Source organism: Myxocyprinus asiaticus, chromosome 8, assembly GCF_019703515.2.
Source record: "Myxocyprinus asiaticus isolate MX2 ecotype Aquarium Trade chromosome 8, UBuf_Myxa_2, whole genome shotgun sequence".
NCBI lineage: Eukaryota > Metazoa > Chordata > Actinopteri > Cypriniformes > Catostomidae > Myxocyprinus > Myxocyprinus asiaticus.
Window position 1 is genome coordinate 12,910,387 of NC_059351.1, and position 14,563 is coordinate 12,924,949.

Genomic DNA, 14,563 nt, shown 5'->3' on the forward strand with positions numbered 1-14,563 from the left:
TACCTTACATCAGGTTTGTATCTTTGAAAGGCAGGGAAAGAGGGTGTATATTCGAAGTTTGTGAAATGGCAGAAGTTACTGTAGCTTTTTTTTTCTTTTTCACCCAATTTGGAATGCCCAATTCCCAATGCCCTTTAAATCCTCATGGTGGTGTAGTGACTCGCCTCAGTCCGGGTGGCGGAGGACGAATCTCAGTTGCCTCTGCATCTGAGACCATCAACCCGTGCAACTAATCACGTGGCTTGTTGAGCGCGTTGCTATGGAGACATAGCGGGTGTGGAGGCTTCACGCCACCCACCTCGGCATCCGCGCTCAACTCACCACATGCCCCACCAAGAACGAACCACATTATAGCGACCACGAGGAGGTTACCCCATGTGACTCTACCCTCCCTAGCAACCAGGCAAATTTGGTTGCTTAGGAGACCTGGCTGGAGTCACTCAGCACGCCCTGGGATTCGAACTAGCGAACTCCAGGGGCGGTAGCCAGCGTCTTTTACCACTGAGCTACCCAGGCCCCTGGAGCTAGCTCTCTTTGGGTATTATAGCCCTATTTGGTTTCAACAGAAACACACGGGAAATAAAGTTTAAACCATTTCATGGGGTTAAACATTTCTTAACAAATTTCATGTTGTCCATCAAGGATAGCAAATGTTTAAGTTTAAACATCTTTGCGTTGCACTTTGCATGTTTTGTGTCCAGGGCTACATGGTGGAGTTAATGTCTCATCAGGGCAGTGTGGGGCGAGTTCTGAAAGCAGGAAGTGTATTGTTGTCTGGAGGGCAGCTCACTGATGATGAAGAGAGAGAGGTGCGGGAACAGATGAATCTACTCAATTCGCGCTGGGAACATCTGCGTGTGGCCAGCATGGAGCGACAGAGCAGGTGCTCAAGTTTTTACAAGACAACAAATTTGCTAGCCCTTAATTATGGGGTTTGTTTGACCAATTATTTCGGAACATTTCTAGGCTTCATGAAGTTTTGATGAACCTGCAGCACCAGCAGCTGAAACAGCTCTCTGATTGGCTGGACACGACCGAAGCTCGAATTAAAAGAATGGGCACACAGCCTTTGGGGCCTGAAAATGATGACATAAAACATCAAATTGAAGAGCAAAAAGTATGATCTGTAATTGTTTATTTGGTTATTTTTGATAAACTCCTCCACTGTTAAAGTTGAAGTGTGTAATTTTTTTAGATGCTAAAATACTTTCTCAAATCCAGCTTAATATGCAGAGTCAACTATAAGTAAGCCGTTTGTAGGCTGATTTCCCTGAAAAGTGTAAAAACGTTTAGTTGAGCTAAAAAACATTGCTCTGTTTGTTTGAGCATCCCAACCAGCCCAACACGGCAACATTTGCTCAACCAATGTTCGAGACATTTCATTATTTTTAACAACTGAGGACAACTTGTGCAAAAATGACATATATAATGGAAATTGTCATTATGGTACCAACTGCTATATGCCCAACCAGCTCTTGCAGGAAGATCTGGAGCTGGAGCAGGTGCGAGTGAACTCTCTGACTCGTATGGTGGTGGTGGTAGATGAGAACAGTGGCGATAGCACCACTGCAGCTTTGGAGGAAAAACTGCAGGTAAATATCAGAATGTTTACACATACACTGATCAGCAACAAAATTAAAACCACCTGCCTAATATTGTGTAGGTCCCCCTCGTGCCGCCAAAACAGCACCAACCCGCATCTCAGAATAGCATTCTGAGATGCTATTCTTCTCACCATAATTGTACAGAGCGGTTATCTGAGTTGCCATAGACTTTGACAGTTCAAACCAGTCTGGCCATTCTCTGTTGACCTCTACCACCAACAAGGTGTTTCCCTCCGCAGAACTGCCCCTCACTGGATGTTTTTTTTTTTTTTTTTTTTCATTCTGGTAAATTCTAGAGACTGTTGTGCGTGAAAATCCCAGGAGATCAGCAGTTACAGAAATACTCAAACCAGCCCGTCTGGCACCAACAATCATCCATACGATTATCTAATCAGCCAATCGTGTGGCAGCAGTGCAGTGCATACAATCATGCAGATATGAGTCAGGAGCTTCAGTTAATGTTCACATCAACCGTCAGAATGGGGAACATTTTGAACTCAGTGATTTGCTGCATGGCATGATTGTTGGTGCCATATGGGCTGTTTTGAATATTTCTGTAACTGCTGATCTCCTGGGATTTTCACGCACAGGAGTCTTTAGAGTTTAATCAGAATGGTGCCAAAAACAAAAAACATCCAGTGATGGGCAGTTCTGTGGACGGAAATGCCTTTTTGATGAGAGAGATGAGAGAATAGTTTTCTGCCATACAAATGGAAGAATGCACTGTTTTGTTTACTTAAATCAGCAACACACATTTATTACACAGAATCTAGGAGAACGATGGGCAGCCATCTGCAAATGGACTGAAGAACGCTGGATGCTCCTTCAGAAGATCCTGCTGTGCTGGCAGCATTTCTCAGAGGAACAGGTAGTGTATCTTATTCACTACTTTACCATTACGCCAACAAAACAAACACAAATGAGTGGTTTTTAATCACACACCAAATTTCAGGAAAGAGCCTCTTTAGACCTCTTCGAAAAGCTTTTACAATGCATTTAGCAGCTCTGAAAATGCCTTTTGAATTCTGCTTGTTAAATGACTAATTTGAGCATGTCTGGGGGAACATAAAGGGTGAGTATGATAAAATCACCAATGGTTAGAAGAAAAAGGAAAGGCAGCAGTGCAGAACACATCCCACAATCTCCCTTTAATCCACTTTGCTTTTTACAGCTGCTGTTTGATTCCTGGCTCACTCAGAAAGAGGAGTTAGTTCAGTCTATCCAAAGCAGTGGCACAAATGATCCGAATGATGTGGCTGCCAATCTCAGGAAGCTCTTGGTAAGTGGCCACACACAGGACAGACTTATCCTGTCAATATAAAATCAATATTGACCCTGTTTACTTTCTCAATGCATGTTCCTGGACTTATTGTTCACGATTCAACAGTACACATTATTCTAAAGAACAAATGTTTGTCTTTGTAATTTTTCATCATAATTAAGGCTGTTAATTGATTAAAATATTAATCAAATTAATCACATAATGTGCTGATTATCAATATTTGTGGAGAAAAGCCCCCAACTAAAAATAATTCAATAAATAATAATAAAATAATTATAAATTATATTTAAATAATTTTAAATATAATAATTCAGATAATTAAAATACATTATTGTAGCAGACAATTAAATAATTTATTCGGCAATACAAAAGTGGCTTTAAAAGGCAATATATATATTTTTTTTCCATATCATTGAAAATAAACCTATCATAGACACATAGTCCACAGTGATTTATTTTGCAATTGAACTTGTCAATCAAGGTAGACTTATTATATAGACTTTTCTAAGGACACTTCTTTGTACACATGCATCAGATGGACGCTTTTGGAGCGTCTCACTTTGGTTGCGTCGTGTCATAATCGCAGGGTTTTTAGGATGCTGTGTCCAGTACCTTGAAACATAGAAAAATGCATCTCGAGAACCCTGCATTTGGAGTTGCAATCCATCCAGCTGTGTTTGAACGCAAGAATGCTTTCTTATCTTGTGCTGTCTGCTGTCAGTAAGTGTGGTTTGTTGTTTGACAGCCAGGCACAGATTAACCACAGAGCTGATTGGGCGGTTGCCCACGCGCCTCTAAACCTAAGGGGGCCTCGAGCTCGAAACCATTTTTTTTTATTGAGATATCCTTTATAAATCTATGTAAATGTCCGCCTTATATGAAATACCATTTGGACAGGCACTAGAGTGCGTGCTATGGGAATCTGCGTCTCAACGTGTCACATTTATTTGAAGTACTAGAGAGAATAGCCTTTGATTCACAAAACGATTCCAAACACAGAGATGAGGTGCAGTGCAGTCTACTTTGGCTGTGTACAAAGCTGATGTTTTAAATTAATTTGTTAGGCTACTGTATATAAGCGACAGAATCTGTGCAACAGAATGTGGAGAACTTTAAAATGTTTAAGTCCTGCATGCATTAAATATTTAATGAAAAACAAAAGATGCCTTAATAGTCCAACTATGTGCACGGTAACCTTTTGTAATATTTGGTTCACCATCAACATGGAGAGTTAACGAACGGTTATTCTGTTATTTATCGGGACTCTGGAATAAAGAATGTTGATAGCCATGGATGCATCAAACACAAACTCAAATTAGCAGGGAATAAAGTGCACTACGAGCCTAAATAGCACAATACATATATCTTCAAATGATAAAATATCATTATATTTGAACAAAAATAAGCTTTGTCACTGCCTGCAACATAGTATGGGTCTATTCTTAACCAATGAAAAATGCGTAATTCTGCCCGAGCAGGTTCACTTTCCATGAGGTAGTGAATGCTACGCTTTATAAGCCTCTTTGGGATGCTTTGATTTGAAGTGATTTAACATTCAAGTTGTGTAATTATTGTCTGCACACAAGAGCAAAAGGGGAAAAATACATTGGCTCTCCGTTTATCAAGTGTTGAAACTTTACCAGGGGAAAAATAATCTGGAATCACATGAAACAGTGTAACAGTCACATTAAGTCCTTTTTGCAACTTGAACTTCATCAGAATGCCAAATCTTTGTGACACCTGCACTAAAAAGCTAGATGCAGCCAGAGACTATTTAGCAGAAATGGGCCACTTCTATTCAAATGAATGGGAGAATTTGGAATGCCCAACTAAGAAGCTCTAGCACCCAACGGTCAATGGATTTAGAAAGGAAGTACAGGTAAAAGAGCCAATCATCTTTTAGATACAGTCATTGCCTTTCAATCAACTCACTAATGCACATGCACATTAGCTATACAAGCCGGGAAAATTACGTGTTTTAGCGTAAATTAAGGTAAAGAAGCACAATTTATGATTCCAATATTATAAAATTGTATTGCTGATTTGAAATATGTTCTTTGATCGTAATTATGACCAACCGTTTTTGAGATTTTGGTGTTCCCCCATTCAAGTAGATAGGAGCTAGCTGGAAATAGCCTCCCGAGAGCATTCCAAAGATGGCCAACATTGGACTGATTTGCTAGAAAGACTTTGATGCAGCGCAACCAGGGTTGGGGAGTAATGAAATACATGTAACAGGTTTAGGCATTTAAAATACAAAATATAAGTAACTGTATTCCACTACAGTTACAATTTAAATTATTGGTAATTATAATACAGTTACATTCAAAAAGTATTTTGATTACCGAAGAGATTACTTTGCATTTTATTGTCATTTGTTTTATTTAATATTTAGTCCTTTCAGATGGAAAACATTTATACATATAAATGATGTGATCCAAAGTACATCTGAACAGCGGTGAAACATTTTCTTATGATGTGTTACATTCATACGAGCAGACAGAGAAGTAAGTTTGAAGAAAGTTTGGAGCAGAAGAAATAGAAATAAACCTTGTGTAAACTGTCAGCTTTACGCTAAGATAAAATGCTATTTCTAGCCATTTTACATGCATGTTACCAGGCGCGATCATATTTGTTTATCAAGAAAATTCACGTTAGATCATAATTTCTTTTTTTCTAGTAAGACCTTTGATAATAGGGCAAAAATCATATTCTTCATAATAATTTTTTGTATTGTTTTCCTGTAAAAATATCTAAAAATCCTTAAAACAAGATCAGTTTGATTTATCTTTTTTTAGAAACAACAACTGGCAGAGTTTTTATAGTCAAAACAAGTGAAAAAATCTATCAGTGCTGAAGAAGTAATCCGAAGTATTTAGAATACGTTACTGACCTTGAGTAATATAACGGAATACGTTACAAATTACATTTTACAGCATGTATTCTGTAATCTGTAGCGGAATACATTTCAAAAGTAACCCTCCCAACCCTGAGCACAACGAACGGTGAAACAAAATACAGGTGTCTCGAGATGCATTTACAAATATTGAAGTTCTTTTAAACTTAGCACAGTATATAAAAAACAGTGAGATGCGGCACAACAATCAAATACGTCCGTACAGTGAGTGTTTACATAGAAAAACAATTGAAAAACAGCGCAGACACACATGTGAACAGCCGCTAACTCACCTACTTGAAAAAATGACCTGAACCTGGCCCAAAACTAAAAGGTTTGTCGGGTTCCGTCGGACTCAGATGGGTTGAAGACTTCTATTACACATGTAGAATAACCGAATAGTGATTTAGGTATTTGAATACAGGCGCGTCTAACAGTTAACCGAATTCTGACTAATCGTGCACATCCCTATTAATAACGCATGATTTTGGTCTGATTCATAATTCAAAAGTACATATAATTGACCGTGTAAGACATTGATCACGTTTTTTCACTGTAATAATTACTACAATGTTTTCCAAACTTTTCTTCTGTCTATTTGAAAATCCTAACCAAATCTGCCAAGCATCCTGTAGAGCACATAAAGTTGAACATAGTCATGTAATTAATACATGCAGTATTATTATATTATTATTATTATTATTATTATTATTATTATTATTTTCATTGGGAATGGGGGCCTCCATGGTGTAATGGCCCATGGGCCTCTCTTAATCTGTCCTTGTGTACAGCTGCGTGTTTCCTGTTCAGCTTACTGCCCCCTGCTGACAGAGACACGTAAAAACATGAACGTGAACGTTCCTAATTATGGTCCAGGGGCATGATTAATTGCGTTAATTTTTGGAATGTATTAATTTTATATAGGCTAATTAATTGCACTGAATTAACACGTTAAATTTACAGCCCTAATCAAAATGTAATATCTTGCTCCACTTCAATGTCTTTCCTTTTCGTTTGCCACCACTTAGGCCACTCAGCCTATTAATGTTAACCAATAGCAAAATAGCTGTTTGGGCATTGTTTAAGGCTACTGTTGGATGTAAAGCATCCTTTCTAAAATCTTGCCAATAGTTTACACAGTTATTTAATGCTGGGTAACATTAATGTAATAAACATTATGGCAATATAAGCAAATCATGTTGCTATTTAGGGTGAACATTATGGAAGGAAAATGCATTGCGAATGCTGTTTTATGTTGACTTTAATGCATTTAAGAAATATATGATCAATCTGTTGTTAGTTAATTCCTTATGAGGCCTTTGTTAATGGGCAAATGTTTCAAGCCAGGCCATTTAATAACCAAACACAATCCAGGGTTTCCATTAAATATCTGATCTCCATTAGTTTATACAGATCATATTTAAGAGCAAAGGCCCTCATTGGATGGCTATTACAAAACATAAACAGTGTAAGCTGACAAAGAATAACATTTCTTCAGATATTAAAAGCAGACCTGGAGTTGAAGAGACAGACCATGGACAAGCTTTGCTCCCTCGTTCAAGATCTGCTCACCAACATTAAGAGCAAAGAGACTGCTGAGAGACTAGAGGCGAAGCTGGAGAGGTTCGCCCAGCGCTGGGACAAATTGGTGCAGTCACTTCAACTCACCAGCACCAAGGTGGTTCTGCTAATGTCATTCCATTTGCTCTCCCTCATCCTTTCTGCGATACTGTTCCATCTATCTCTATTTCACTGCAAATCTGATATGGCTTCCTGCATGACGCTGTTATCACTCAGAATAAATGTACAGCTCGCACTGTATCTCACTGTGTTTCTCTCTTTCATGCACACAAAAGAATCGGGGGAATTCAATAAGAATGAATTGCGCCCACTGATAGTGCGGTTTATTTGCGTGCGCTGTCTGTGTTGTTTTAGCTCCCGATTCACTAAAGGAATTATGCAAATCAGGTAACAGTGCAGACACGGCCAGAAATTTTGTGCTGAACGCAAATCATGCAGCTCAGTTCCTCATCTTGTGGATTTGTTGTAAGTGCTAGGTTATGGAGGATGCTGCAGACTACTGCAATTTGGCATACTTTACTGGGACTTTACAAATTCAGACACCTGAATTAGCTCTTTAAATGGCAGGTTATGCTTGGTTATATTGCTCAAATGATTTGATCTTTAACTGCTGCCATGATCAATAGAAAATGTACACAAACTTCTCATTTTTATACAATTATGTTTACCATCTGCTTTCCGTAAGTGGTAATGGTGTGATGTTAAAGGGATAGTTCTCCCAAAAATGAAAATTCTGTCATCATTTACTTTTATTCTGTCATCATTTACATTTACTTTTCTTTGTTCCATTGAGCACAAAAGGAGATGTTAGGCAGAATTTTAGGGACTGACAGCCTCAATCACAATCCACTTTCATTGCATCTTTTTTTTTTTTTTTCGTAAAATGAAAGTGAATGGTGACTGAGGCTGTTCCACGAAAGAAAGAAAGTCACAGAGGTTTGAAACAACATGCGAAGGGTGCGAAAATGATCTTAGAATTTCATTTTATTTTGGTGTGAACTATCCCTTTAATTGTTTCAGGCAAATAGCTCTGACTTTTGTGAATAATGCGAATTGTGCAGAAAACACAATTCGTGAATAATCTATTTTGAGCCTAATTTACATAGAAAGAGGGCATGTTTGTGCAAAAAAAATAATGACAATGACTTGATTTAAATACATTACAGCACTATTTCCTCACATTTAGCACCTGTTGAGACTACATTGTGAGTGTCTTCCCAACTTTGTCCCCCTTAGTTTTCAACCATTGTCACCACATCCCAGTCGGAGCTCACACAGACAACCATGGCAACTGTCACCAAGGTGACCACGAACCAGAAAAAGATGGTGAAGCATACTAAGGAGGGTCTGTCTACCCCTCCAACTCAGAAGCGACAGATTGTCATTGATTCAGAACTACGGAAAAGGTGAGCTGGCATTACACAATTTAGTCCCACGTCACTAAATGTTGAATTTGAGAAATGGTGCTACATGTCACTGGAAGATATATCTATGAAAACAGAAATAATAGACTTGTTAGGTGCTAAAGCAAGCATCACCATTACTATAGCTAGTACTTTTTTGAACAAACCCTTAACCCCAAGTATTAAACTTTGATGTGTAACTGGCCCCGCACTATTTGTGCTATAGGCATGAATTCAAATCATGTGGCTTGATGAGGAGAGTAGTCAGACTCACAATTTTGCCCACGAATGATTAGCAGGCAAAAAATGGGATGAGAATAGAGAAGAAATATAATAGAAATAGAGAAAAATAGCAACCATCCAGAACACCCGAGCAATGCCCTAAAACAACTCAGAACACTCTTGCAGCATAGCAACTCCTTGGTGACCACCCACAACATCCTAGCATTGTGGCAGCAACTTTTGCACTGGTAAGCACCACTCACATTTTCTTCAAAAAAGGTAAAAAATCTAGTTTAAAATTTTAGTTTTGAATAACACTACTTTTGAGATCATGAGGCCAAAATATTGGCTCATGAGAGACTTTTTCACTCAGATAAGAGTTTTTACAAACTCCCAAGAGTGATATTGCATTTCAGAGTTTGGAAATTATTCTGAAATAAAGCACCTGAAGTACTTTGAGTAGAAAATGCTAATTATTGCCTGAGTACCAACAACATTTTCCTGAATAATAAACAAACAAACAAGAATAACTAATTTGTTTTGCTGTTCTGTCATCAATTTCCCTCTAGATTTGACGTGGACTTCACTGAAATTCACAGTTTTATGACTCGGTCAGAGGCTGTTTTACAAAATCCAGAGTTCTCAATCTCTCATAAAGAGGGCAGTGTGGCCGACCTCTATAAGAAAGTGCTGGTAGGGGATTACATTACAGTGATATGTTATGATTACATTGACATGTTTGGATGACCGTAAATGATATGAGAAAGAGATATTACACTGAAAAATTGGCTTTTTGGTGGAAAAATTGCTGATAATAAGAAATTAAAAAATACATTTAGTTAGGTTTACACTTAAAATAAGTAAAATAATAATAATAAAAAAAAAAAAAACTGGTATATATATATATATATATATATATATATATATAAATAAATAAAAGGTAACAGACTCAATATAGTTTATATTCAAGATACATTTTCGAAAACAAGTTTTAAAGGAATAGTTCACCCAAAAATAAAATGTAGTGATCATTTTCTCATTCTCATGTCATTCAAAACTGGGAGGACTTTATTTTTTTTTCCATGGAACACAATGTGAGCAGTTTTGAAGAATGAATTGGCCCTTTTTTGTCCAAAAATGAAAAAACAAAAAAAATAATAATCATAAAAGTAGTTTGACTTGTGTGCAATATTCCAAGTCTTCTGATGTCACAGTTTGTTGAGGCAGGACCCAAACGCAGTGGCAAGTTTAGGCTTTATTGAAAAATAAAACAAAATACAAAGAAAAATCTCACAATGGAGAAAAACGACAAACAGAACTAAAAACTCAACAAATCAAAACAACAATGTAACTGACCAAAGTAACAGACTGGAACCAACCGACTGGGAAGACGCACAAATCCACAAAACAATCTGGCACAGGACTGAACACGAGAGGAGCTATATATAGGAAAGGAACTAAGGAGGGTAATGAGGGAAGGCAGGTGAGACTAATGAAATGGTAACAAGGGGGCGGGGCCTAGACGTGAGACAGGAGAGCAAATGGCAAACAATCCTGACGGAATCGACACAATCATACACCACGCGCTCAAACAAAAACACAGCACAAAAGATAGACAGAACAGAGCATGGCAACAGAATAAAATCTGAAGCTATGCGCTCACAAAGACAAGACATGGAGCAAGAGTGTCCAGATCCCGACACCAGAACCGAAACCGAACTAGACAGAAGTCAGGATCCAGACAGCAAGACAGACAGAGCACATGGACAGGAAATAAACCCTGATCCATGTGCTCAACATAAACACAGAACATGGACGTCCGGATCCCATCACCAACCAACAAACATAACTGACAAAGGTAACAGGATCTTGACATCTGAAGCCATATTATGGATTTGAGTGAGGAGCAGATTAAAAGGTTTTTCAAATATGGTGCTTATTTATTTATTTATGTTTGTCTTTACACGCCACAGTCCCCAAGTATTTTCACTGAAGACATAATTTAATTATTCTAAATAAAGACAGAATTTTCATTTTTGGGGAACTATTACTTTGCTACCTATTGGAATTTTTTTTCTTTGGTAAATTAGTATTATTTAGATAAGTTACTAAGTTATTGATGATACAAAATATTTAATAATAATAATAATTATTATTATTATTTGTATTAATAATAATCATTTCAAATGTGTGTAATATTCAAAAAGTGAAAACTTAGAAACTTCATATTCTTTACACATTTGAACTTATTCATTCAAATTTAAATAAATTCAATTAAATATACATCCAAAATGCATTTATTCAAACACACAAAAATTTCCTTTTTTTTAAATGTGTTGTACTGGCATTAACTGTATGATTCTCTCAACAATCTTTAGGCAATTGATAGGGAAAAACCAGAAAAGTTCAGGAAGTTGCAGGAAGCCACTCGCTCAGCCCAGGCTTTGGTGGATCAACTCAGCAGCGGTAAATTTAGCTTAAGTGATTATTTTCATATGCACTTGCTGTACATTTAAATTCAGATGTCCTTTGAACACCAATAACTTCTCTATCAGCCTTGTATTATTCCTATAATTTAGCCCCATCTTGTTTGGAAGGTACTGTGATAATCTGCATTTTGTTGCTAATAAAGGCAATAAAATTGTGCATAATATCAGGTTTATTTATAATATATGGAGATGTACATATCTACAGGACATTTACCAGTGATTTTGAAAGTCTAAAGCCTTTGGCAGCTTAATAGCCTCAGCAAATGCTGTTTCAATATGCATGAGTCTCATTTGTCTTAATGGATTTTTTACTGAAGATGGCCAGAATTCCGAAGATATCCAGCAAGCAGCTCAGCAGTTACGTGCTCGGTGGGTCGACTTCTGCGCTCTCCTTGCTGAAAGGCTGTCGTGGTTGGCCTACCAGACCAAAGTCCTGGCCTTCTACAATCTCTTCCAGCAGCTGGAGCAGGCTGTGGTGACCGCTGAGAACTGGCTGAAGGTGCAATCGCTGCCCGCGTCTGAGCCAGAGCCCCTCAGGATTCAGCTTGAGAGATGCAGGGTAACCCCCGATGTCTGTGCCCGTGCATGGGGTCATGTTCCTCCTTAGATTTGTCTTTGAATGTCTGTTTGTTCTGTGTCCATATGCAGGGCAAAGTATGTCTTTTCCCGTGTCTGTTCAGGTAATGCCCGTCACCGGCTGCATGTGTTAATATGATCTTAGTATCTCACGAAAAAAAAAAAAAGTTAAACACGCAGTGATATTGTAGCTTAAAATGCATTCATGCAGAACATTAATTTAAATCTTCCCAAAAAAATAACCTTACTTCAGGTTTCTGATTTTAAAGTCAATATGAGATCAAAATTCACCATATTTTCTCCGTTTATACCAAGTTTTAGTCTTATTTCTAAAAGAAAAAATGAAAGAAAAATTGTTGTTTTCAAAATAAGCCATCAAATCCATCTTCATAGCCATTTTTTTTTTTTTGGGGTACTGTGCATTTAAGACTACAATGTAAATGGCCTCTGGAATGATTGGCAAGTTACTTTGCATGTGAAATGAGAGGTGATGCTTACACTCAGGCTGCGGGTTTGCTGTCAATTCTTGTATAGTTCCTTCAATAACAACCTCTCTGCAAAACCTGAATTACCTTGCGAAAGGTTCACAAAACAATCCACAACAATTTTTCCAATTCTGTGTATCATTACACTGATTTAATGGCAACTTTGGCTGGCTTATGCATTTTAACAGAAGTTTTCATGTAATGTAGCTGTATGGCAATCAATATATAGGTTGATTTGATTGAAAAAAGAACAGATTTTCATTTTCCGGTGGCTGTGGACTCTGTTTAGTGGGATAGACGTGGCCTGTTAGACTGATTAATACAATGTAGCAGGCCAAAAGACAAGCTGTGTGATATAAAAAGGTTTATTGATCAAAGCTCTGCAGGTTTCAGGTCTATGGCTATCTTTGTTCATCTGTTCTACCTTTTCATCCATGAATAGCTGTACCTGACAGCTTTCTATATAAACGTCTGTACTGCTTCTGTCTCTTTACCAGATCCTTGTTTCTATAATGGGTCTTTCAGGTTTCCCTATAAACCTGGAGTTTCAGTGATGATTTTACCATTGCATACCATTAACCCATTGATTATCTTTTGTAATTATCCCTTAGTTTATTTTTTATTTTCTAAAATAACCTTAATATTTAACAAATATAAATATAATAATATAATATGTAATTATTATAATATTTAGGGCTGTCATTTTAACATGTTAATTTAGTCAAATTAAATATACACAAAATATGGTATTATTGCGATTAATTGGATTCATTAATTAGCACATTATGTAATTTATTCAATAATTTTTTTTAAATGATTGACAGTTCTAATAATATTATGATATAAAACATAATATTGTGTTAACATAATAATGTTGTGTTATGCAAGTGTGATAAATAAAAGTACAGTATTAAGTCAGGTTTAGAAATGTTTTGGGAATTAACTTATCAGAAAAAAATTCTTATATGGCTACAGACAGCAATAATGAGATTTAAAGTTACAAAGTTACTATTTTTTTTAGATTTGTCAAGAGATAATTTTTTTATTGTGGTTTATACGTAAACAGCACATTATCAATAAGCTCTATATACTGTACATTTTATTAAAGGACAGAAGATGCAATCAAAGTGTTGTAGAGAAAAGTCCAAGATTTTATGCAGTTTTTATTGAGAATTTCTTATTGGGAAGTTCATATAAACATTTGCCTTGTGGTATAATGTTCAGCTCACAATATGAGTCAGTATAGACAGGAATACTTAAAGTTATGCATAATAATTGGTCGTGTTTATTCCTACTTTAGGTGCTGAAGGTAGACAGCACAAAGATTAGGCCACTGTTCCTGCCAGTATTTGTGCCATTATGTCACTTATCTTGAAACATGACGAGACCGGTTTATTACTGTTCACAGGATGAGATTGCTCGCCTCTCCACTCTTCAACTACAAGTGGAGAAGCTGCACGAACAACTTCAGGAGCTGAGAGAGAAAGAAGAGACGCCTGTCCTTTTTGATGCCGACATCTCTGCCTTCCAGGAGCACTACCACCAAGTCCTCGAGGACCTGTGGGCCCGGGAACGACAGCTCGTACTGGGTGAGGGTTGCCTAGTATTGGGCTATTTGGGGTGATGTAAGGGAGTACATACTGTACTATGACAGCACTTGTTTGTAGGATTTGCAGTGTGGTCTGGTGTGATTATGTTTTCCTCTGACCTTGCAGCATTTTAATAAATCTTTTAAATCAACAAGCTTTTCAGGGGGCCTGGGTAGCTCAGTGGTAAAGACACTGGCTACCACCCCTGGAGTTCGCTAGTTCAAAACCAGGGCATGCTGAGTGACTCCAGCCAGGTCTCCTAAGCAACCAAATTGGCCCGGTTGCTAGGGAGGGTAGAGTCACATGGGGGTAACCTCCTCGTGGTCACTATAATGTGGTTCGTTCTTGGTGGAGCACGTGGTGAGTTGAGCGTGGATGCCGCAGTGGATGGTGTGAAGCCTCCATACGCGCTATGTCTCCGTGGCAACACGCTCAA

The 14,563-nt window shown here is 37.6% G+C and overlaps 1 protein-coding gene across 1 annotated transcript in view; it reads left to right on the forward strand.

Moving 5' to 3' along the window:
• LOC127445224 (dystrophin-like) overlaps positions 1–14,563 on the forward strand; it is a 157,977-nt gene that overhangs the window by 11,066 nt on the left and 132,348 nt on the right. The window contains exons 6-16 of the mRNA XM_051705117.1: positions 702–883; positions 967–1,117; positions 1,473–1,592; positions 2,371–2,472; positions 2,776–2,883; positions 7,281–7,460; positions 8,600–8,769; positions 9,558–9,681; positions 11,367–11,454; positions 11,795–12,036; positions 13,947–14,127. Coding sequence (XP_051561077.1) covers positions 702–883; positions 967–1,117; positions 1,473–1,592; positions 2,371–2,472; positions 2,776–2,883; positions 7,281–7,460; positions 8,600–8,769; positions 9,558–9,681; positions 11,367–11,454; positions 11,795–12,036; positions 13,947–14,127 — 1,648 coding nt within the window. The remainder of the gene's footprint in view (positions 1–701; positions 884–966; positions 1,118–1,472; positions 1,593–2,370; positions 2,473–2,775; positions 2,884–7,280; positions 7,461–8,599; positions 8,770–9,557; positions 9,682–11,366; positions 11,455–11,794; positions 12,037–13,946; positions 14,128–14,563) is intronic.